We start from the raw sequence: 22,972 nt of genomic DNA on the forward strand, positions 1-22,972 counted from the left end.
TCCTACAACTCTCCTGGCTGCAGTATCAACTAAAATACTGACATATTATACTACTTATTAGAACCACAAATTTTCATTTTGAGTGGTTTGTAATAATTTGCAGGATTCTGTATTAATTCAATTTAAATTTAATGTTTATTGAAATTATATGTGTTCTAAGGCATTGAATAATTGCCTATATGTAAGCCGACTTGAGTCTCCTTTGGGGTAGAGAAAGGCAGGATATAAATAGAGTAAATAAATAAATAAATTTCCATTCTTTCATTTTCTGTCATAGAATAGATTACAAACCTCCTGGAAATCATTTTATTTTAAATATAGGTAACAGTGAAGATGTCCTCAGACATTTAAAGAACAGGTTACATTTTCATGATATTTTTCAAGATACCCCCCTCCCCTTGCAACCCTTACCCTGAGAAAAGCAGTAAATAATTACTTAGGTAGCATTATAAATATCTTTAACATTTCATTCAACCAGGCATATATGTAAATGAAAAAAATTAGCCATTTTCTTTGGCTTCTAACTTTAAAAAAGCCAATTCTCTCACACCAGAAGTGACTTGCAGTTTCTCAAGTTTCTCCTGACATAAAAAAACTTGAGAAACTGCAAGTCACTTCTGGTGTGAGAGAATTGGCTGTCTGCAAGGACATTGCCCAGGGGATTCCCAGATGTTTTGTCATCCTGTGGGAGGCTTCTCTCATGTCCCCGCATGAGAAGCTGGACCTGACAGATGGGAGCTCACCCCACTCACCGGATTTGAACTGCCGACCTTTCGGTTAGCAGTCCTTCCGGCACAAGGGTTTAACCCATTACGCTACTGGGGGCTCTGGCTCCTGACTGAAATGCATCCTTATTTTTCATCCATTATCAAAATATGGCTTTATTACACAAAACAAAATTCTGACAATTACTGATAAATCTTAAAATTTCCCAGTTGAAAGTTTGGCACTTATCACTATACTACCTTATAGAATAACAATTGTAACTTTCTTTCCAGGTTGTTCACCGAGATCTGAAGCCTAGTAATATCCTGTACATGGATGAATCTGGTAACCCGGACTCTATCAGAATTTGTGATTTTGGATTTGCCAAACAACTGAGAGCTGAGAATGGCCTACTAATGACACCATGTTACACAGCCAATTTTGTAGCACCTGAGGTATGTGGAAGTCTATTTGGGAGGTAACTAAGACATGAAGCACTGAGGCCAGAAATGCCTGCCTCAAGAAAGGGTGCATCCCTGGCCACTGCAGCAGCCTAGCTTTCCAGATTAGTGCTGAGTCCAAGAACACACCAAGATGAACAACATACAAACCTGATATCTGAGAGGGAGGGCAACCCTATGCAGAACAGAGGAGGTGAGAAGGTAGCCAGGTGCCTCCTGGCAATAGATCCTTGTAACGTGGAACTGGAGACTTTCAAAGTCCCTTCATAGCATCTGGGAAACCAAGATGTGAATCCCTACTCAGCTATGGAAGCCTACTGGGTGATTTTCGGTTAGTCACACTCTCTTAGCCTCAGAACAAATGCTGTCAAAATAACCCCATAGTGGGATCATCGTAAGTCAAAAGGCTCCCAGCAATAGTACAACACATTGTAGTCTCTAAATTGAGGGGTACATTGAGATTATGAATACGTAGCTGTCATGAGTGCATCATTCCAGTTTATGCATTTGTTACTGCAATGCAGGATTCTGACCATTATGATTATAATTTATTAGGTCAGGATATGTGAGAAGGGGGAATAGCCTGCCATCTAGTGGGAACAATTGCAAGTAGGAAAACAAACCATATTTCAAAAAGACCTGATCTTGCTTAGATTTAATTCTACACTAACCTTTATCCTCCCGTCTCCCAGCTTCTAATTTCATCAAAGCCTAGATGAAATTTATTTGTGTCCATATGGAACTGTGGGCAAAATATTCCTTCTATGTTAGTTAAGTAGCCAAAAATATGGTTTGGCTCTCTAGAGAAAGAATTTTATATGCTGGGTATTCATCAAACTGGCAGTTACATGCTGTGTTTTATTTACAAGCTCGTTGATTCTCATTAGATAGCTGCCCCTGAAATTACATGGCTTGAAGACTCCTGCAGGGAGTTCTATGCTATTGATACATAATAAAAGCCAAAGTCATTGCATGGTTTTCATTGTTTCAAAATCCATTTGCTGCCTTGCAGTGGAGCTACATCATTAATTTACCAGAGAACCAATGCAACCAATTTTTGAAAAGCAAGCTTTAAAACTCAATAATTATCATTAGCTCTCTTTTCTAGTACCCTATTTTTGGTGAAAAATACTGGATTGCATTCTCCAGCAATTTGTAGCCAAGGAAGACATCATTATGTTTGACATTGTGTCCTTACGTTGTACATATTGTTTTATGCAGAAGTAAAGAACTAAATCTATTTTGGGCCCTAGTTGCACACACAGAAGGAATTAGACTTACATAAGTGTTAATTTAACAACAACAACAACAACAACAACACACTTTATTGATATTATGCCCTTCTCCGCCAGGAACTCAGAGCAGATTACAGCATTTACATACATAGACAAACATTCAGTGTGTTTTTTCAATCATATACAATGAGACAGACAAACACAAAGGCAGAGGCTTCTCCTTTCATTTCCGGCTACTGGGGGTGATGCTCATCTCTGACTCTGGGGAGGTGCTTTTTTCTCCACTCCATTTACTAGGTTTAGCTGCCTTATTCAGTGAACCTACTTTAATAGAGAATAATAATAAAAAACTATTTATATCCCACAGCCATCTCCCCAAAGGGACTTGGGGCAGCTTACATGGCACTTCAGGGTGCACATATAACATACAATATGTAAAAAGATACAAAAGTATAAAACAAGTCACATAAAATTATAACCACAACCCCTGTCAACATATGTAGCATAAAATGAAAATAATACAATTTTAAAACAACATTAGATAAAACTAACTGCCATCAATTCACAAGGTGCCAAGTGTCAGCTTCATATGGGCCCATTCAGCCTACTCAAGGTCAAAGGCCTGTCTGAACATCTATATTTTCAGGTTGGACTAACTATTGGATTTACTATTGGAGACTAAATATTGGATTTAGCTCAGTAGTAGCATTATATTGATCGGAGACTTCAATAGATTTCTAAGAAGATAAGATGTTCTATGACAAGGCTAGGATGAATGTGGCCTGCAGGTTTGCCAAGAACATCAAGTGGTCTTTGTTGTATAGGTTGAATTTGAATAGGTAAATTGACTCCTTTCATTTGGTTCTATCAAGAACTAAAATATTAAGCAGCAAGACTCCTGTGGCACTTTAAAGAACAACAGGTGGATTGTAACCTTTCACATACTGCAGCCATCTACCTCAAATGCATTCTTTCAATCTTATGCCACAACAAACACATCAGTCTTTAAAGTCTCAGAGAGATATTCATTGCTTTGTTACAACAAATGATCATAACTAGGACCTCCATGTTTTGGAATTAAGCCAAATTATATTGGACATTTTGAAAGACTTTTGAAAATACATTGCTTAAGAAACAATTTTGATTTGGCTTGGCTGCAGGGTGGCCCATAACATGTCTTTGGAGCCAACAGCCAAGTTGTAAAGCACTAGTTGGCTATCTCTGGCATCAGTTGCTTTCTCCTTCCCCTAAGCATGGCTAAGTCTGCACAAGTGGAAAAAAGCATACTGAGTCTATAGCTGATGCTAGCAGTTTTCATGGTGCATAACGACTTTGGCAGGAATGTATATTTATCCCTTAACCCAAACTTTCTTCCCAGGAAGCAAAGTTGGAGTTTGTAGAAAACTTCAGGGTGTCCTTGGGATTTCTAGCCACATGGAGAGCTGAATCAGGTCCGTTTTGGCCTAGTTCATTGTCCACACACATAAACTGCCACCATCATCCTTTCTCTGTGCTGATTGGAGCAGGGCGGAAGATGGAATGTCCTTTTGTTACTGTTTGTCCTCACTGGGCAGCAGCCTTTGGAGAACATGGCCATTGCTTGTCATATCTGCTGAAATCATAACTCTGGCATCCAGAAGGAACATGGCTCTGAATTCTGATCAACATGGAGGGGCATGGCTCTGAATTGAGCAGGAACATGCTAGATCTGGGGCACAAAAGCTTCAGATTAACTTGACCCATTTAGGTATGCCCTATAAGTGACCATATTTGTTGGCAGAAGCTATGGAGGGTCAGGCATTGGTAGTACTAAGATGAGAAACCAGTTGACACCATGTGACATTAATTAGCTTGTAGGACCAAAGGTACATTTCAGTAGAAGGAAGATTCTAGTATTCCTGTTTTCTCTTTATTCAGCACACAAAAATCAAGCGTACAGAATTATTTCAAGATACTTCATGCTTTCATCATGCACTGTTAACTCATCATAGTGATTGATGCAAAATTTTCCAATCCAAATGAGTTTTTTTAAAAATGTATGCTGAAAGAAAAACGAACCAAGCCACTATAAAAATGTATTTACCAAAGTGGTGTAGAACATCTTTCTTTCTTTTTCTGAAGGTCTTAAAACGTCAAGGTTATGATGCAGCCTGCGATATCTGGAGCTTAGGAATTCTCTTGTACACAATGTTAGCAGGGTAGGTATTCCAGATTTTCTAATATTTGTACACTTCTGATAGTTAATGTTAATTCAAAGATCAAAACTTTCACAGTACAATGAATGCTTAAGGAAAATGACAACATGTTTCAGAAACAAATTAAAAATTCAAAACCCTTTTATTTTAATTCTGTAAGAGTGTCCAAGGACTTTTCCCAGTAATGAATGTTCCATTTTATTTCTTAGCTCTTCACGGTGTTATCTGTACTTCTGGTAGACAACAGATAAAGTTCAGGCAGCAATTGAAATGGTTAAAACCAAAAGTAAGCATAGAAAAGATTAGAGCTGTTGAAAAGCTTCTCTTAAATAAACTTATGCTGACACCTAAGAAGGAATGTGAAGTTTTGTTTTTTTTTTTTTTGCAAGCTCCTTTCTCTAATTGTGCTCTTTGTATAGTTATACTGGCAACCTTTTTCTATTAACACCTAAATCACTGCCCCACCTTTTCTTTACCTACCTGAAACTAGGATATTATACAAGGCTTGAATGAAAAGTAATGCCTCCACCTTCGTAACTCCTCAACAGATGGCAGTACTGATATGTGGCACGTAATGTCTTGTTCAGTAGACTCTCCTCTACAGTTCCATTTCAGCAGGAAGCGTTAGCATTGGACAGTTGTGTTGTTAAAGCGCTAAGTATGGAACCGTGCACAGATGGTTAGTCAATGCAACTTAAGCAACGTGCAGTCATTGAATTCTTGACAGCAGAAGGTGTCACCCCAAAGGAGATTCATCAGAGAAGGCAAGATGTTTATGGTGATTGTGTTGTTGTGAGTACTGTGCATCATTGGGCGAGTAAGTTTAAAGATGTTGAGATGGAAACATCTGACTTGCATGACGTCCTGTGACAGCAACCACCGAGTTTCACAAGCAAAAGATTGACAGATTGATTCAGGACAATCATTGTATCATTCAGAGAAATTTCAAGCATAATCAGCATTACACAAGAATGTGTGGGTCATATTATTGCTTTGCTTGGCTATTGGAAGATTCGTGCACAATGGGTACCCAGATGAGAGAACTGTGAGACGCTGGTTGCAGAAATAGTGTTGATTTCTTCCATGACAGCTTCAGAAAACTTGTTCATCATTGGCAGAAATGTATCCAATTGTCTGGTGATTGTCTGGATTATCTGGAAACCCATCCAAATCCAAGTAACGAAGGTGGAGGCATTACTTTTCATTCATAGTTGTCGTGAAAAATGGAACCCCCTTCCCACTTTCTGTTTGTGTGGTGCATCTGAATTACAAGAGCTTTGGCCTCTAGGTTTGGAATCTTCCCAAGTTCAAAATATTCTCTACTCTGTTGCTCAAGTGCCAAGTTCCAGGTACCACTGCTTTTCAGTCCAGATTCTGAAGCACTCCTGTTCCCTATTATGTAATTCCAATAAAAAGAACAATTAGGATTTTAGTATCAATTATATTTTGCATGCATGAAATGTAAACATAGACAAAAAGCGTATTGCTTTGCTTTCCATTTGCCGAAAACATTGTGGCTTCTTTGACTTTGTGTCACAATGTACTACTCATCCTTTTTAAATTTTGTTTTTGGTGTGTGTGTGTCTTTTTGTTTAAGTTTTTTAATTACATTTTATTAAAGTGTAAAATATTCCTCAATTGCAGGTAAGTTGCATAAAACTAGATATTTGTGGGAAATTCTCTTTATATTCTGCAAAATATTTTGATATGAGTACCCTGTTTAAATCAAATACTTCTACACTGTACAAAGTTCTTTTTAAAAAAACATCACTTGCTGTTTAACAGGTTTACTCCTTTTGCAAATGGACCAGATGATACGCCTGAGGAGATTCTGGCTAGAATTGGCAGTGGAAAATATGCACTCACTGGAGGCAACTGGGATTCAATATCTGATGCTGCAAAGGTAAATAGATAACATTACATTCTTATATTATCCTTCCAGATATTCTTTAATTTGTTGATGCTTCTGTAAGATCCAAGAAGTCCTATTTAATTTTACAATACTCTTCCATGTTCTAAACTTAATAGAAGACGAGCCTTTGGCTTGGAACATAGCAACCAAAGTACCCTAGGAATATGTGCATATTTCACAGTGGAAAAACATGTTTAGACTGCAATAATACCACCAGCAACAACAATAACATAAATAAATATTTAAATATTTTTAAATATTAATGTATAAACAAGGTAGAAGGAGTTGTGGGTGGCTACTTGTGAAATAAACTGATGCACATGTTTCCAAAGCCAGTATGCAAGCTATCTGTTGGTACAGCAGCCATGATTCTCACTGAAAGGAGATCTGTCATGTTGTCTCCATCTTATCTATTTATATAAACAAAACCAAAAACATGTATATATTGTATATACGTATGTATGTTTGTATTTCAAACGGTCAAACTTGGCATGATGGATCTGATCCAAACTTGGTATACATATCCTTCATTATCTAAATCAAAATACTGGCTGGGTTTAAACTAAAAACATCCACCCCTTTTGTGACCTTATTTTATTGCCTAATTTTTAAAATGGCCTACATTGGTGGTCTATGAGCCTCATGCTGCAGCACTCAGATGCAACCACAAGAGGGCTTTATATAGAGGGAGAGATTATAAACGGAAGATAGTGAGAGCATCACTAGGAAGATACTCTAGGAGTCCCTCTCAGAGGGCATGCCTGCTGATATTTAGAGCATCAGCAGGAGCCTCTTAGCCAGAGTGTTGATGACGTTCTCATGGAGGTGTTCTCAGAGGGCCAGTCAAAGATGGAAAAAAAAGCAGGACAAGGGAGAAAAGAGGCAAACAGTGACCCCTATGACCCAGCTGCTGTGTTTTGGGGCATCAGAGGCAGTGGTGGCCTCTGTGGGAAAGAATCTTTAAAATGTAGATATCTCTGATTGGACCATTTATAAAATTGTAAACTGATAATGAGTATTTCTAATAAATAGCATTAGAAAATGCATACCTGGACAACACCAGGTATATACTCTAGTAATTAATAAATTTTGTTGCTTTATCACTTGGTTGCTGGCTAGTTTATGGTACCAGATGATGATCCTATGATGTGTTTTCACACAGCTTTTGAAATAAAGGCTAAATAAGTCCTAACATATTTAAACACTGTGTTGAAAACACTGAGAAACAGTTGGCAAGAGTGTCTCTTGCATCTCTTCCTGATTGTTGCAAGAATGACAGCTTTGGAATGATTCCAATTCAACAGCTTTAACACAAAAAGTGCACTAACAGGCCAAGGCTTGCATATAGCATTCTATTGCACCTCAGGTCAGCAAACCAGAGATCTTATCAAATATTGTCATACCAATATGTCATTGCATTGCATTAATTCAGTCTTTTCTTGAAACTAATTGCATGGCATTGTGGTTCTCCCAAGTGATGCACCACTGTCGGGTCATTTGGAAATTGATCAAATTTCCTCTTGAAATACTGTGAGTTCTTAGAATCTGCTACAGTTTTGTTTCATGACCTCCTGTAGATACCAAAATCCATGGATGCTCAAGTCCCAGTACATACGCTCTCTACGTGGGGCTGCCCTTGAAGACGGCCCGGAAGCTCCAGCTAGTCCAGCGCGCGGCAGCCATGTTACTAACAGGAGCGGGACACAGGGAGCACACAACGCCCTTGCTGTCCCAGCTCCACTGGCTGCCGATCTGCTACCGGGCCCAATTCAAGGTGCTGGTGTTGGCCTACAAAGCCCTAAACGGTTCTGGCCCAAAATACCTGTCTGACCGCATCTCGGCCTACGAGCCCACGAGGACCTTGAGATCGTCTGGGGAGGCCCTTCTCTCGATCCCGCCTGCCTCACAGGCACACCTGGCGGGGATGAGGGATAGGGCCTTCTCGGTGGTGGCCCCCCGGCTGTGGAACTCCCTCCCTGTAGACTTCAGACAGGCACCCTCCCTTATGACATTCCGCAAGAGCCTAAAGACGTGGTTGTTTGAGAAGGCGTTTGAGTAAGTGCTACAACAAATTGGCAATGATGAGTGGAACGGAATACGGATAACGAGATTGGATTGTGATTCTATGATGAGACGTCGCAAATGATTTAGTGTAATGGCATTATTAATAGTGATGTTGTTATTGTTGTTATGATATTGCTTTTTTGTAAATTGTCTTTTTATATGTTGTACACCGCCGTGAGTCGCCCTAAGGCTGAGAACGGCGGTCAACAAATGCAGTAAATAAATAAATACAATGGCATACTAAAATGGTATTGCTTCTATAAAATCGAAAACTCAAATGAATGCCAGATAAATCCTGACAATCTGTGAAATGGTGTGAAGCTACATATCAGCATAGTGCTCGATGCAATAGAATTAATTGATTTTGGAATTATTTTACTAACTATTATTTACTCCTGTCTGCAATTCCTTTTTAATAGGATGTTGTGTCAAAGATGCTTCATGTAGATCCCCATCAGCGCTTAACAGCAACCCAGGTCCTAAGGCACCCATGGATAATAAACAGGGAATACCTGTCCCAAAATCAGCTCATCAGACAGGATGTACACTTGGTAAAGGTAAGTGGCTACTTTGCATGGCTGCATGCAGAAAAGTTGCCCGATGGTTTGAACATCAAGGTAAGAAAAGTGTAGTCCAAAGGCCAAATGAAGCCCCCAAACGCCACTTTGTGGTCCCCAAAGCAAAAATTTAAAAATCCATCTAAATTCCAGGCTAATTCTCTCACCCAATCAACTAAAAATTAGCCAGAAATGCAACAAGTCACTTTCATTACCACAACCACATGAATCCTCCCAAACAAACATTGAAATAGGCCTAAATGGTAGCCAGAGGTTGTGCAGTGTGACTTCCAACAGGCTAAAATGTGATGGTGTGAGCCATTAGGAATAGTGTAGGATATAAACTTGGCCCCTGCTCCCTCTGCATTGCCCGTCCTGCTCTTTATATAATTAAATTTGTTTTTCACACATTATCTGCCAGTTAGTATAATGAACTAGCAGGGGAAGGGAAGGTGTGTGTGTGTGTGTGTGTGCGAGAGAGAGAGAGGTTTCACTTTTGTGGATTTGATTTTATTAGTATGTTCTCTGTAGGAATCTCTAGATAAGAGTTTTCCAAGCTCTGTTGTGACAGGTTACTGTGTCAGCTGCAGTGTATAGGTGTGTCTTGCAAATATAACCAGTAATGACAAAAATCTTGAAAATGTATGTCATCTTACAAATAATGTATTTTAAAAATATAAATGAAAGATTTTCATGAGATACATATGTCCTCATAGATTTTATTTTTACAAGTTATGTACCGTATATACACAAGTATAAGCCAACCCTAATTATATCACAAAAAACTAGAAAAACTTATTGACTTGAGTATAAGCCGAGGGTGGGAAATGCAGAAGCTACTGGTAAATTTCAAAATAAAAATATACCAATACAATTACATTAATTGAGGCATCAGTAGGTTAAATGTTTTTGAATATTTACTGCATTTCAAAGAAAAACACTAAAAAAGCTCTGTAAGTGGAAAGGTAGGGTCAACAAAAACAATATGGTAACAACAATGACATAATAATAATAATAATAATAATAATAATAATAATAATAATAATAGAACTTCATTTGTATCCTACCCTATCTCCCCATGGGGAGTCAGGCCAGTTTCCAACATAGTAACAAACAAACATTCAATGCCTATGTAAACAATGCAGAGTTAGATATAGATCTATAATTATATATACTAATTTCACATATGCATTTCCCCCTTAAACGTTTGCAAATCCTCTCTATGTGCATTTCCCTCCTGCAATATTTGCAAGCCCAATATATCTATATTCATATATATCTATTTAGACATCTCTCTATATATAGATAATTATATCTATATAGGATTTGCAGAGACTTGCAAACATGTGAGGGGAAAATTCATATAAAAATAATGTATACACATAGATACCGATATACAGGTACGTGGAAATTTCTAGACATCTGTATGTATATAGGAATTGCAAGGATCTGCAAACACATGAGGGGAAAACTTCAAAGGGAACAAAAATGGACATATAAAGTTAATACATTTAGACACACACACACACAAAACCAGAAAATTGAATGGGTTTGAAAGAGAGCCATACAAACAAGGAGGACATGAAATATATCTCTCTCCTTCCCTCCCTTTTGACTGGAAAAGAAAACACACTGTGAAGGGAAGTGAAGAGGAGAGAGAAATATATCATATATTGCAAGCAATTGCTTCCAGGCTTTGCTGCCTGGCCTTGACCTTGACCCCATTATAAGCCAAAGGAGGCTTTTTCAGTTCAAAAAAGGGCTGTTGTCTTCGAGTATATATGGTAAGTGTCTGTATCTCTTATAATAGGTTGGTTTAACATCTAGTTTGCTAGCAACACTGAATAACTGTGCCACAAAATGATGCATGTCTAAAAAGTGTGGCACCAACCTGAAATGTTTGGAAAGCTCTGCTGTAGGACCACCAGTGAAACATTTATGGATGAACTAGAGATTTCTAGCGATAGCACACACACACACATATAGGTGCTCCACCATGATTTTATGATCAACTTCTGATAGAGTTATTCTGTTTTCCCACTTTTATGGGGATTCTATTTCCCTTAATATGAAAAGCTGCCCTTACATAGTTTTATAAATATGGCTAGCCATGTCAGATAATGCTCTGGCTGATGAAAGCATAGCCAGAAGAAGCTCCTGGCCCAGCTATTTCCTTGTCTTTAAATGGGTGGGATCGGGGAAATGGGAAGAAGGAAAAGAAGGATTTGTTCTTAACTTCTCCATGTTCTGATCTTTTTTTAAAAAAAAAAACTTTGAATTTATTTTAATGGTTTTGAACTGGGATTTTTTTTACTGTCTATATTTAATCCTGTTTTAATGTTTGTATGTTTGTATATTTTAAATGGTTATGCTAATCCTTTTATGTTAAGCTGCTTTGAGTCCCCTTCAGGGGTGATAAAGCATGGTATAAATAAAAATAATAATCATCATTATCTCATCTTTCTTTTGCAGGGTGCAATGGCAGCCACCTACTTTGCTTTAAACCGAACACCTCAGGCACCAAGACTGGAACCTGTATTGTCCTCCAATCTTGCCCAGCGTCGGGGGATGAAAAGACTGACCTCAACGAGGTTGTAGTATCCCAAAAAAATGCCTAGCAGAAAAAAGGAGAACACACACCATATGTCAATCAGGGAGGCCGAAATACATTGCTAATTTTGCAGGACTCTGGACTATTGGCAAATACATTGCAAGAATTAGCAGAACTTCAATATAAGGCAAAGATATTCTTTACTTTTAAATTCCTCTCTTTTTTTACATTACCACCAAGATCCTGAGTTAGCAATTACTCAAAAATGTGCCAATTTTCAATTGCTTTATTGTTTCTTAATTTAAGTATAAATGGCTAAAATCCTGTTTTGTCCCCTCCTCCTTTTCTCCAAATGCTATTTTTGGAATCTTTTAGACGCTCTGTAAGACCACTTTTTTGTAAACATTTTTCAATAGGGAATCAATTAGTTTTGATTTTAGAAGTCAATACTACCATAGCATATGTGTCATGGTGAGTTGTCACAACTAGCAGATAATCCAGCTACCCATTTTCAGGTGCAATGAGGTTCATTTCCAGAGGACTGAATGAAATGTGATTTGTAACACTATTAATGTAATACCCTGCTAAGAGGAATGCTTAATATGAAGGAAACAAGTAGAGTATCTGAACTACTTTTTCAAAAAGTCATTTTTATGTGTTTGGTTTGTGTAGAAATAAATGCATGGGGGTAAAACTGGGGCGGTATCTGCTGATCCATGTAGTCAACATCTACAAGGCCCCTCATGTAAATATCAAAAATGCACAATCTATATTACCCCAGATAAACTGTGGGTACATATCGCACATTCGGGAGCCTGTGATACTTCAGGTATTCATGCAAATACAGTGTATAATATATGCAGTTTGAGGATAGGCAGAGCTGATAAGATTTTGCCCTCTTTGCATTCATATCCACATGCATAAACACAAGGCAGTGATCCCTAAGGGCAGTATGTTATGCTACAAACTTCAATTTTAAAATAACAGTTCATGATGCCAGGCTAATGTCTACAGGAAGAAATTATCTAGTCTGTGGGTGCTTCCAGATGAGGTGCTTACTGTGCAATTGCATTGCCTGCTGATGGAATTACACCAGTGGTTCTCAACTTGTAGGTTCCCAGATGTTTTGGCCTTCAACTTCCAGAAATCCTAACACTGGTAAACAGGCCTGGATTTCTGGGAGTTTGTAAGCCAAAACACCTACAGACCCACAGGTTGAGAACCACTGAATTATACAGTACATCAGATAGTGTTTTCAATTTGAGCTCCCACTACATTTTTCCATCACTTCTTCTACTGTTTTTCTTACCAAAGCCCTTGCAAGGGTTAAAAATAATCAAACAGAACAGTTGCATAATATACTTTTTGAATACTAGAGGTAAGAGCCCTCCATCTGCAAGCACTCTGATCAATCGTAGAAAAGAAGCTGTCAGTGGTGAATTTAAATCTATAGTGTTTCACAGTGTCGGAAAAAATAAGTTCCATTGTTATGTTGGATTAACAATCTAGTCCTATACATGTCTAACCAAAAGTTAAGCATCGTTGAAATCAATGGGATTTATTTTCTGTATGTCTGTATATGATTGCAGTCTAAAGGTTTTTCATTACTGTCTTGACTGTCATCAAGCACCAATTGGGATGACAAAAATAAGTAATCAGAAGTACCATGGAATTCAACAGAATTTACTCCCACCTGGGTTTGGCTGTATAGAATTGCAGTCTAAATGTCTTTAGTTATTTTCTTGGGCTTTGTCAAGAACAATCCAGGTGACAAAAATAAGTATATTTCCATCCATTAGCACTTAGATTGCTTCAATAATCCTCAATATTCAAGTCATTTATAATTTATAGCAACCCTATCACAGAGTTCTCTAGAGGAAAAAAAATTCAAAGAGGGTTTGCCTTTGCCATTCTCCGAGTTTAAGAAGGTGTGACTTGCCCAAGGCCACCCAGTGGTATTCTGTAGCTTAATAAGAATTTGAGCTCTAGTCTCACGAATCATTGTTCACTGCTCAAACCACAACCCCACACTGGCTCTAAATGTCTGCTAATTTGGCTATGTTCTGCCAAATTTAGTGAGGAGTATTTTCAAATGAGTGAGTAGAGGATTGCAATCTAACCCCTTTGAAATCAATGAATTTAGGAGTATTCGTTTCAGAGTTGTATTATCATGGTTATTTTAAGCACTTTACTTGATTTTCCTTTTCTTAATAGATGTTGTCAATTCTCAGAGTTATGCAGAAGAAATTAGTGTTCTGCATTCTCTTTCACTGCTTATGGAATGGGTAATGAGGGAAGACAGAATATTGTATCCTACTGATTAGAGCAATTTATCTGACCCTAAATACAATTTGGGAGATCCATATTAACTGAGCCTGTATATGCAAGGAAGAAGAAGGTTCCATTGGCTACTGTAATTATACCACTGGGGTTTGTTTTTGTGCTCAACAAGCTATTACATAATTTATTTTATCTTATCTTTAATTTTAAATATATATTTAATACTTCATTTTATGTGCTGTACACATAGTGCCATAATAGAGCATTTGCTCTTCACATTTGCGTTTTGGAATAACAATGCTGTGTAACTCCATAAAATGAATGAATTTGTTCAAGTACAGCAGGGCATAATGTAGATATTAGAAATCTTGAAAATGTTGGCCTATTTTTATTATGTGTATCTAAAGGCAGCAAGATCTCTCCCTTCTTTGGTTGAACAGGATAGAATACACCTGTGCAACAAATATCTTCATGTGCCCTAGCCAGACCCTACAAAAAGTTATGGCATTTTTCATTGTTTACCCCTTTCCCTAGACTTGCTAACATTATAGGTCCACTTTACTAAGAAGCCTATTACTCAGGTCCATCCATGGATACTTCAGAAGATGTCACATTATACTGTTTAGAGTCAAATCTCTAGTACGAATGGCAGGTGGAACACAATGAGAATGGATGAAAATAATTGAAATAACATGCCTTTCCTTCACATATTTATGTGTACATTATTCCAACAGGGCATGTTATATGCCACAAATTAAGTCCAAGCCAAATCCAATTTCATGTAGATAAGAATGGTTATTTCAAACACCATTTGGGTCATCCCCACCTGTATTATATGTGATACCTAGGTTGCTAGAGAACAGCTATCACTAGGTGGTAGAGCAGAGGATTACCATTGGAAGTTCAGTGCTCTGCCTCTCCAGCTCCCCTACAGAGGGTCTGCTAGTCAGGATAGTCAGTGATGAGTTAAATGAACTAGCAACCTTAGTATAAAATTGCTTCCTATGTTTTCATTGCCGTTATTATCCCACTATATAAAATATGTAAAATTAAAATTGTGTAAATCTGCTGTTTAGTTACACAACCCCATGGACAGCTGAAATACAACTGATTTTTCTGGTTCTGAACAGTGGTGTCATTCTGCTCTCACAAAGCATGTCCTACATGTAGTAATGCCACTAACCCTTGTCCAGTATTTGGAATCTTCTTGAATTAACTGTTTGTAACACAGGAGTTTCCATAGCCATATAACCTTACTGAATCAAGTGTCATTAACACTAGCAGTAGTCCTGAGAGTCATGGCATAACCTTTTGACTGTCATAATTAATATGCTTTGTATTTTGACACAAACTCCAGCCTCCACCATCTTGCACAACCTTTCTGTCACAAAGCTAAATTAATACTTCTGGTTTTAGATCAGTTTGAAGCCAACCCAATCAAGAGGCCATATAGATATTATGAACAACGTGGAATATGTAACAAACTACTTTAGTCTGCATAGACCTAATCCTATCAATGAGGTTTCCATTGCTTAAAACACATTTTGTACTGAGGTCTAAATCCAATTGATCATCCCAAGTGGAGTAAACCACTGAATCAATGAAATGAACATAAGTATTGATTTGTCATCAAGCAGTTGATTCAGTGGATCTACTTTACTTAGAACTAGTTGCTGGATTTAAGCCTTAAAAGTGTTATGGAACTATTCTTTAGAATGTATGCACAGTTAACCAAAAGTGAAACCTTTTTTAAAATTGGAAAGGGTCAGCAGATTTGCTGTAATAACACTAAAAAAGTTTTATGTTTTATAAATCGGTACTGTTCCGTTATCCGGACAGATTCCAAAAGGGGGCCTAGACAGAGAAAGGTAATCTGCATTATGTATTTGAGTTCTTAAAATAGAAAGTCAAACTTATCAGTGAGTGTTTAACTTCCAAGTTTTAGTGTCAGGTTCTCTAAAACTGGATTCTTTTCTGTTTGGTGATTATACAGGTTCTAGCTATACAGGTTCTAGGTCTTCATTCTAATTTTGTTGGAATCACTATCTAAGGTCAACCTCACTGTTTTCAACAGAACAGGATACTGAGACAGGTATGTTCGTGTTAAAATTGAAATGCCTAATCTCATTGTGCTTCAGTAATACTGAAACACAAGTGAGTCCCCTTCGGGGTGAGAAGGGCAGAGTGCAAATATGGAAAATAAATAAATAAATCTCATGCCCGATTACATATTCTTACAAACGCACATGTAGCTTGCAAGTCTTGGCATTTATCTTTGTATGTTGGTGTCACGAGGGCTTCCAGATGAATGATTCCTGATATTATCAGTCAAAAGGCATTTGGCCTTGGAGATCTAGCTTCAAATAATAATGCCCATGATTTCCAGGAATTACTGTCCATGGTTTGGGTACAGAACTGCAGCATTTATGTTTGCCATTCACAGATTGCTGGGACTCTTTTGCAAATCTGGCTCTTCTATCAGGCTTCAGTTGAGAGATGTTGGAGATGGAAAATGATTGTATGGAATTGGAGACAAGGGCTTTGTACATGAGATAGCATGCCTTGAGCTCTCCCTAACAAGTCTTTTGTTCTCTTATGCATCATGTAATGCAGTCCCATTACTAGTGGTAAATCAAAACCCAACTGATAGTTACATTTTATAGGCAGAATACATGGAATGGTGTAGTTCTTCCCCTCGAGCAGCAAAAATGCCCTAGGCTGTCTGTCTCTGCTCCTCTGGCTTAATAAAATTAATACTTTAATTCAATTTAATCCTCCTTCACGCAAAAGACATTACATCCCTAATTCTACAGCGAAAATTCATGGGATCATCACCATATACAATTCCTTCTCTTCCTCCTCATGATTGAGAAATAATGTTGGTAGGATTGGAGTTAGCCCATGCTAGCAATTACTTGCAAAGGGCAAATATTCTCAGTATTTATTTCTCAATTTGCTGGAAATATTAGAATCTAGTGGATGAACATAATTCATGTACACCTTATCATTATTTGATTTTTTTTTTCTTAACAGTTTGTCTCATTCATTACTTTGGGTATTTGTATTACTCAGTAGCTGCAAAACTGAAACAAACATGAGCCCCTTTAGAAACTAATGATGATAATTTCCATCTCAAGACACTCTCTTTAACTTAATCTGAATGAAATGAAGAAGGAAGATCATTTTTTCCATAGGCACAGAATCACATCTTTCATTCATATTTAGTTGTATAACTCGCTACCTGAGCTACTGGAGAATGTACTGTTTTGTAGATTCTAGACAAATTGTATTTACACAATTTATTTATACATTATAAAATGACCTGTGGGATGCCTTAAAGATTAAAAACACCAAATGGGTTCAAAATCTGATTTGCAGGAAACAATGGAACATTCCTTGGATTGTAAGGTTTGTGTAATGGTTTCAGAAGTATTAGTATTTCGAGAATGTGGTGCAGTGTTTTGTTTTTAAATTTCCACATCCATGTTTGTGAACGGTTTCGTTTGAAATGTCTATGCTTCAAGCTTTCAAATCTGAAAGGGGCTACAGTTGTATATTGTATATGTACCAGAGATTTTTTTTAAGAAGTAAAGTTGGTTTTATGAAGTGTTATATTTTTATAGCACAGTAATCATTTGGGACTTTGTTAGACACAATTGTCTCCAGGGAAGACAATTGATCCTATTTTCTGTGCACTGTGTCTACTGTTGCTGCTACAGCTGCTGGCCTCAGCTGCTGGGTGAATGATGTTGTGAAATGGTCTGAATTGATCTTCAGAGCTCTGTGTGTCTATGTGAAAGGATGATGTCAGGAGAAAAAAAAAGTGTATATGGGTCCATAGGGCAAGGGTTTACTGTGACAGGCTCCTAGGAAGGAACCTCAGTATTGGCCTTCATCTGTACATCTTTATTTATAAAGAAATAAAAAAAGATCTATCAAATCTTTGTTGTTGATATAAGTATTTTTGTTGGACTAAATATTTAAAAGATTGGCAATAATGCTCTTTTCTGTCAACCTAGCAGTTCAAAAACATGAAAATGTGAGTAGAACAATAGGTACCGCTGCAGCAGGAATGTAACGCAGCTCCATGAAGTCACACTGGCCACATGACCTTGGAGGTGTCTATGGACAACGCCGGCTCTTCGGCTTAGAAATGGAGATGAGCACCATCCCCAAATCAGACACAACTAGACTTAATGTCAAGGGGAAACCTTTAACTCAGTGGTTCTCAACCTCGGGTCCCCAGATGTTTTTGGCCTTCAATTCCCAGAAATCCTAACAGCTGGTAAACTGGCTAGGATTTCTAGGAGTTGTGGGCCAAAAACATCTGGGGATCCCAGGTTGAGAACCACTGCTTTAACTTAATAATGCCTTAAAATCTCCTCCTCATATCCATACCCCAGTTAATACTCCTGCATTTTGACTTTGTCACAGAAACAAATCATAGAAATATATTCAGGGTTTATCATGTTGACCATACAGTAATATGTACCAAAATGCAAAACCAGTATTGGCCAGTCAAAAGGCAGAAACTATAAGACCAAAGTTAATTTTTAAAATCATACAGGATTAAAACAACAACATTCAAATAACAACCCTACATTTTATATCATTTTTTTTTCTCTGGTAGTTCAGTCAGTTTGGAGGGGTCTCAATATATGTAGAGGCCCTTCTTGGCCATGTAGAAATTGAGATAAAGGACTGTAACCTTTAAATCCTGCAAATCTCTTGGGAAGACAGATGGACAAATGTCAGCGTGCTGGAAGAAGCAAAGACCACCAGCACTGAAGATAGATCACCATCTCCCGAAGCAGTTACTATACTTCCAACTCAAGAATTGAAAATGTAATGTTGGTGGACAGGAAAAGAGATTTAAATACAAGCTTAAAGCCAACCTTAAAAACTGTGGCATAGACACCGAAAACTGTGAAGCCCTGGCCCTTGAGTGCTCTAACTGGAGGTCAGCTGTGAGCAGCAGTGCTGCAGAATTCGAAGAGGCACAAATGGAGGGCAAAAGGGAGAAATGTGCCAAGAGGAAGGCGCATCAAGCCAACCCTGACCAGGACCTCCTTCCACATGGAAACCGATGTCCTCACTGCAGGAGAACATGCAGATCAATAACAGGGCTCCACAGCCACCTATGAACCCAACACCAAGACACCAGACTTGGAGGACCATCCTCCTTGGGCTACGAGGGATCGCCTAAGAGAGAACTAGTAAATATCCATACCGTTTGTGTGAATGAGAATGCTTATTCAGGCAGCACTGAAATATAAAGATAATATGCCTTAAAATGCATCTCCTACCAATAGGCAAATCACAAGGTTAAATTAAATTAAAAGATGAAGAATGTACAGCCTGGATACCACAGGAGTTCTGTTCGGCAGCCCTGGAAAGTTCTGCATAGAACACAAGTTCATCTATTTGGTATTTGTATCTCACCCGTATCGATTGTTCTGCAACTGAAAACAACAAATTGAAACAAAGAAAAGGTTGAAAGCAGACATGATAACTGTGTTTGAAAGGATATCATAAGGAAGAGGGAGCAGGCTTGTTTTCTGCTGCCCTGGAGACTAAGAGCTATGGGTTCAAATTACAAGAAAAGAGATTCCATCTAAACATTAGGAAAACTTCCTGACCATAAGAGTTGTTCAGCAGCAGAACTCTCTGCTTCGGAGTGTGGTGGAGGTTCCTAAACAGAGGCAGGATGACCATCTGTCAGGGAGTTTTTATTGTGCTTTTCCTGTGCTGATGCACAATGCCTTAATTCCTATCCTGTGATCCCAATTAAGACTAGAAATGCTGAGATTTTAAAGATTACAATAGCTGTAGATCAATGAAAATTGTTTGGTAATTATAGCTCCAAAGCTTAAGTATGCTGTTCTTTTACACACATATAATGAGCAAAGTTTGTCATTTAAATCATAGAGTTAGTTATGCTAGTTATTAATTTGCCCTGATTATTTGGGATCTCCAGCCTTGGGAGACAGTGTGCTTCAGAATACCATTTGGAAACAAAAGAAGATTAGCAGTGTTGTCCCCATGCCCTAGTCTTGGGCTTCCTAGAAAAATGTCATTAGTCATGGTAAAAACAAGATTTTCTGTTCTTTTAAAACTGTTCAGCAGAGTTCATATTCTTAGCTTTCTTTTGGCATTTTTATCAGTACACGCGTACCCAATGCACATCAGTAAGAAATGGTCAAAAACAAAAGTCCTGATTAGTACTTGGACAGGAGACCACCAATAAGTGTCAGGTGGTGTGGGCTGTATTTTAGAAGGAAATGGAAAATTTTACCATTGACTATTCCTTTTCCAAAGAAGAGGACAACTTCAAGGTACAGACACACACAACGGTTTACTTAAGGTTCCTTGTGAAATTATTCTCCAGTCATTCGAAAAGACAATAGTGGTCAGTCAAGTTGAAGGCAGTAGGAAAAGAGGAAGGGGGTGCCTGTAACTGGAAACCAACTTGGCAGCAAATAACAGAAACTATTCTTCAGGTGTACAGAACTCAAGGATTTTATTGCCAACTAACTAAACCCCAGTAGCTGGTCAGTCATTTTTCAGAGCTTGGCAGTTTGACTCTACGAAACCAGCTGTCACTTTCCCTTTGATCCCGGTACTTTTGGAGAGGACATTCATGTTTACACTTTTCAGTTCAGTCATCCAGGGGATTTAAAGTTTAATAATCCACTATGCATGGACTCAAATAGTCTTTGTGTGTATATATACGAAAGGGAACTGGACCAAAGGTGACAACCAACAAAATTAGGCTAAAGGTTTATTTGTCTCCATAAACAAAGAGATTGTGGCAACAGTGCTTATGGGGAATGGAGGAATGCCCCAAGATCTGACCTGTAAACATATTCCTATCCTTTTTCCCCCAAAATTTTCTCATAGTGGAAGACAGTATTATATAAATATCCTTTGATTAGGAATTGCAAAAAGGCCCAGACATGAATCAATCTTAAACTGCCTCATAAACATCTTATCTTTCAGAAAAAGGAGTGTCTTACCGTTTCACCTTCCTATAAGCAAATAGTAGATGTCGAACTCAATTGCCTGTTTGGCAGGAGGTTAAAAGTCATGTAGGAAGAAAGGATTGCATAGATTAGGAATAATCTTTTCAAGATAAAATTATCTCCAGCTCTGAAACTGAAAGTTTTTAAAAGTCATTCAATACCTAGCCTTTTTACAAGAGCAATGCATGCATTTACCAGGCATGGGTAAAGTTGGGCCCTCCAGATGTTTTGGACTTCAACTTCCACAATTCCTAACAGCCTCAGGTCCCTTCCTTTTCCCCCTCAGCCGCTTAAGGGCCCAACTTTGTCCATGCCTGTTCTATGCTGTAAAACTAGGCCCCTTCCACATAGCTGAATAAAATCCCACATTATCTCCTTTGAACTGGAATATATGGCAGTGTGGACTCAGATAAATCAGTTAAAAGCAGATATTGTGCGATTTTCCACCTCGATATTCTGGGTTATATGGCTGTGTGGAAGGGCCCTTCCTTAATGCAGTTTGACTGCTATGGCTCAATACTAGAGAATCCCGAGAGCTGCCAGTTTAAAAAGGCAACTCTTTGGCAGAAATTTTTAAAAATAAAACGACATCTCCTATGAATCCATAGCATGGCAGTTAAAGTGGTATCGAACTGCATTAATTGCACGGTGTAGATGTGCCCCATTTTTTTCCCATGTCAGGAGCGACTTGAGAAATTGCAAGTTGCTTCTGGCGTGAGAGAATTGGCTGTCTGCAAGGACGTTGTCCAGGGGACACCATGATGTTTGATGTTTTACTATCCTTGTGGGAGGCTTCTCTTATGTCCCCTGCTTGGGGAGCTGGAGCTGACAGAGGGAGCTCAACCTACTCTTTCTGGATTTGAACCACTGACCTGTCGGTCAACAGTCCTGCCGGCACAAGAAGAAGAAGAAGAAGAAGAAGAAGAAGAATTGGTGGGATCATAAACCTGCAAAGGTAGTGGAAAATGAACACGCTAAAATACTGTGGGACTTTCGAACCCAGACTGACAAAGTTTTGGAACACAATACACCAGACATCACGATTGTGGAAAAGAAAAAAGTTTGGATTATTGATGTTGCCATGTCGGGTGACAGTCGCATTGAGGAAAAACAACAGGACCTCAAAATCGAACTGCAAAGGCTCTGGCATAAACCAGTACAGGTGGTCCCAGTGGTCATCAGCACACTGGGTGCCGTGCCAAAAGATCCCAGCCAGCATTTGTAAACAATAAACATTGACAAACAATAAACATTGACAAAATCACAATCTATCAACTGCAAAGGGCCACCTTACTTGTATCTGCACGCATCATTCGAAAATACATCACACAGTCCTAGATGTTTGGGAAGTGTTTGATTTGTGATTTTGTGATACGAAATCCAGCATATAGATCTCGTTTGCTGTGGCATACTGTGTTTTTGAGTCAGTAAAATAATAATAATAATAATAATAATAATAATAACTCCCAACGGGAACTCGGGGCGGCTAACATGGGGCCAAGCCCGAACAATTGCATCAAATCAAATGAAGTACATACAGCAAATAATAACCTCAAATGAAATGTAAACAAACAAATTAGTACAAAATCAAATACAAGAAACAAAATAAAAGGAAGAAAAAATAAAATAAAATGTTCACGGCAGGCTGGGCCAACTTAAAAGGGGTAGAATAAAATCTTAACAGTCAGGTTTTTAGACTCTTCCTGAAGGCTGTCAAGGTGGGTTTAACCTAGTGATTCTCAACCTGTGTATCCCCAGGTGTTTTGGCCTACAACTCCCAGAAATCCAAAAACATCTGGTGACCCACAGGTTGTGATACACCCTTTGTCTTCCTGCGACTACCAACAACTCTTGCCGTTCTTCTTGCCCTTGACTGACAACGATGGGCGGGGCGTCTAGACGGGCAGGGCAGGCCACCGCTGCGCACCAATAAGAAACGCTCAGCTCCTCACGCGCAACCAATCGCGGCTCAAAGAAACGCGAACCACTT

At 38.4% G+C, this 22,972-nt stretch overlaps 1 protein-coding gene across 3 annotated transcripts in view; it reads left to right on the plus strand.

The window, feature by feature from the left end:
- RPS6KA2 (ribosomal protein S6 kinase A2) overlaps nt 1-17,900 on the plus strand; it is a 279,666-nt gene extending 261,766 nt beyond the window's left edge. For all 3 annotated transcript variants that reach the window (XM_060753717.2, XM_060753719.2, XM_060753718.2), the window contains 5 exons: nt 999-1,160; nt 4,523-4,599; nt 6,382-6,499; nt 8,992-9,129; nt 11,602-17,900. In XM_060753717.2, the coding sequence (XP_060609700.1) occupies nt 999-1,160; nt 4,523-4,599; nt 6,382-6,499; nt 8,992-9,129; nt 11,602-11,727 (621 nt within the window). In that variant the 3' untranslated portion in view covers nt 11,728-17,900. The remainder of the gene's footprint in view (nt 1-998; nt 1,161-4,522; nt 4,600-6,381; nt 6,500-8,991; nt 9,130-11,601) is intronic.
- The last annotated feature ends 5,072 nt before the right edge of the window (nt 17,901-22,972 follow it).

This window comes from Anolis sagrei, chromosome 1 (assembly GCF_037176765.1).
Source record: "Anolis sagrei isolate rAnoSag1 chromosome 1, rAnoSag1.mat, whole genome shotgun sequence".
NCBI classification, from domain to species: Eukaryota; Metazoa; Chordata; class Lepidosauria; order Squamata; family Dactyloidae; genus Anolis; species Anolis sagrei.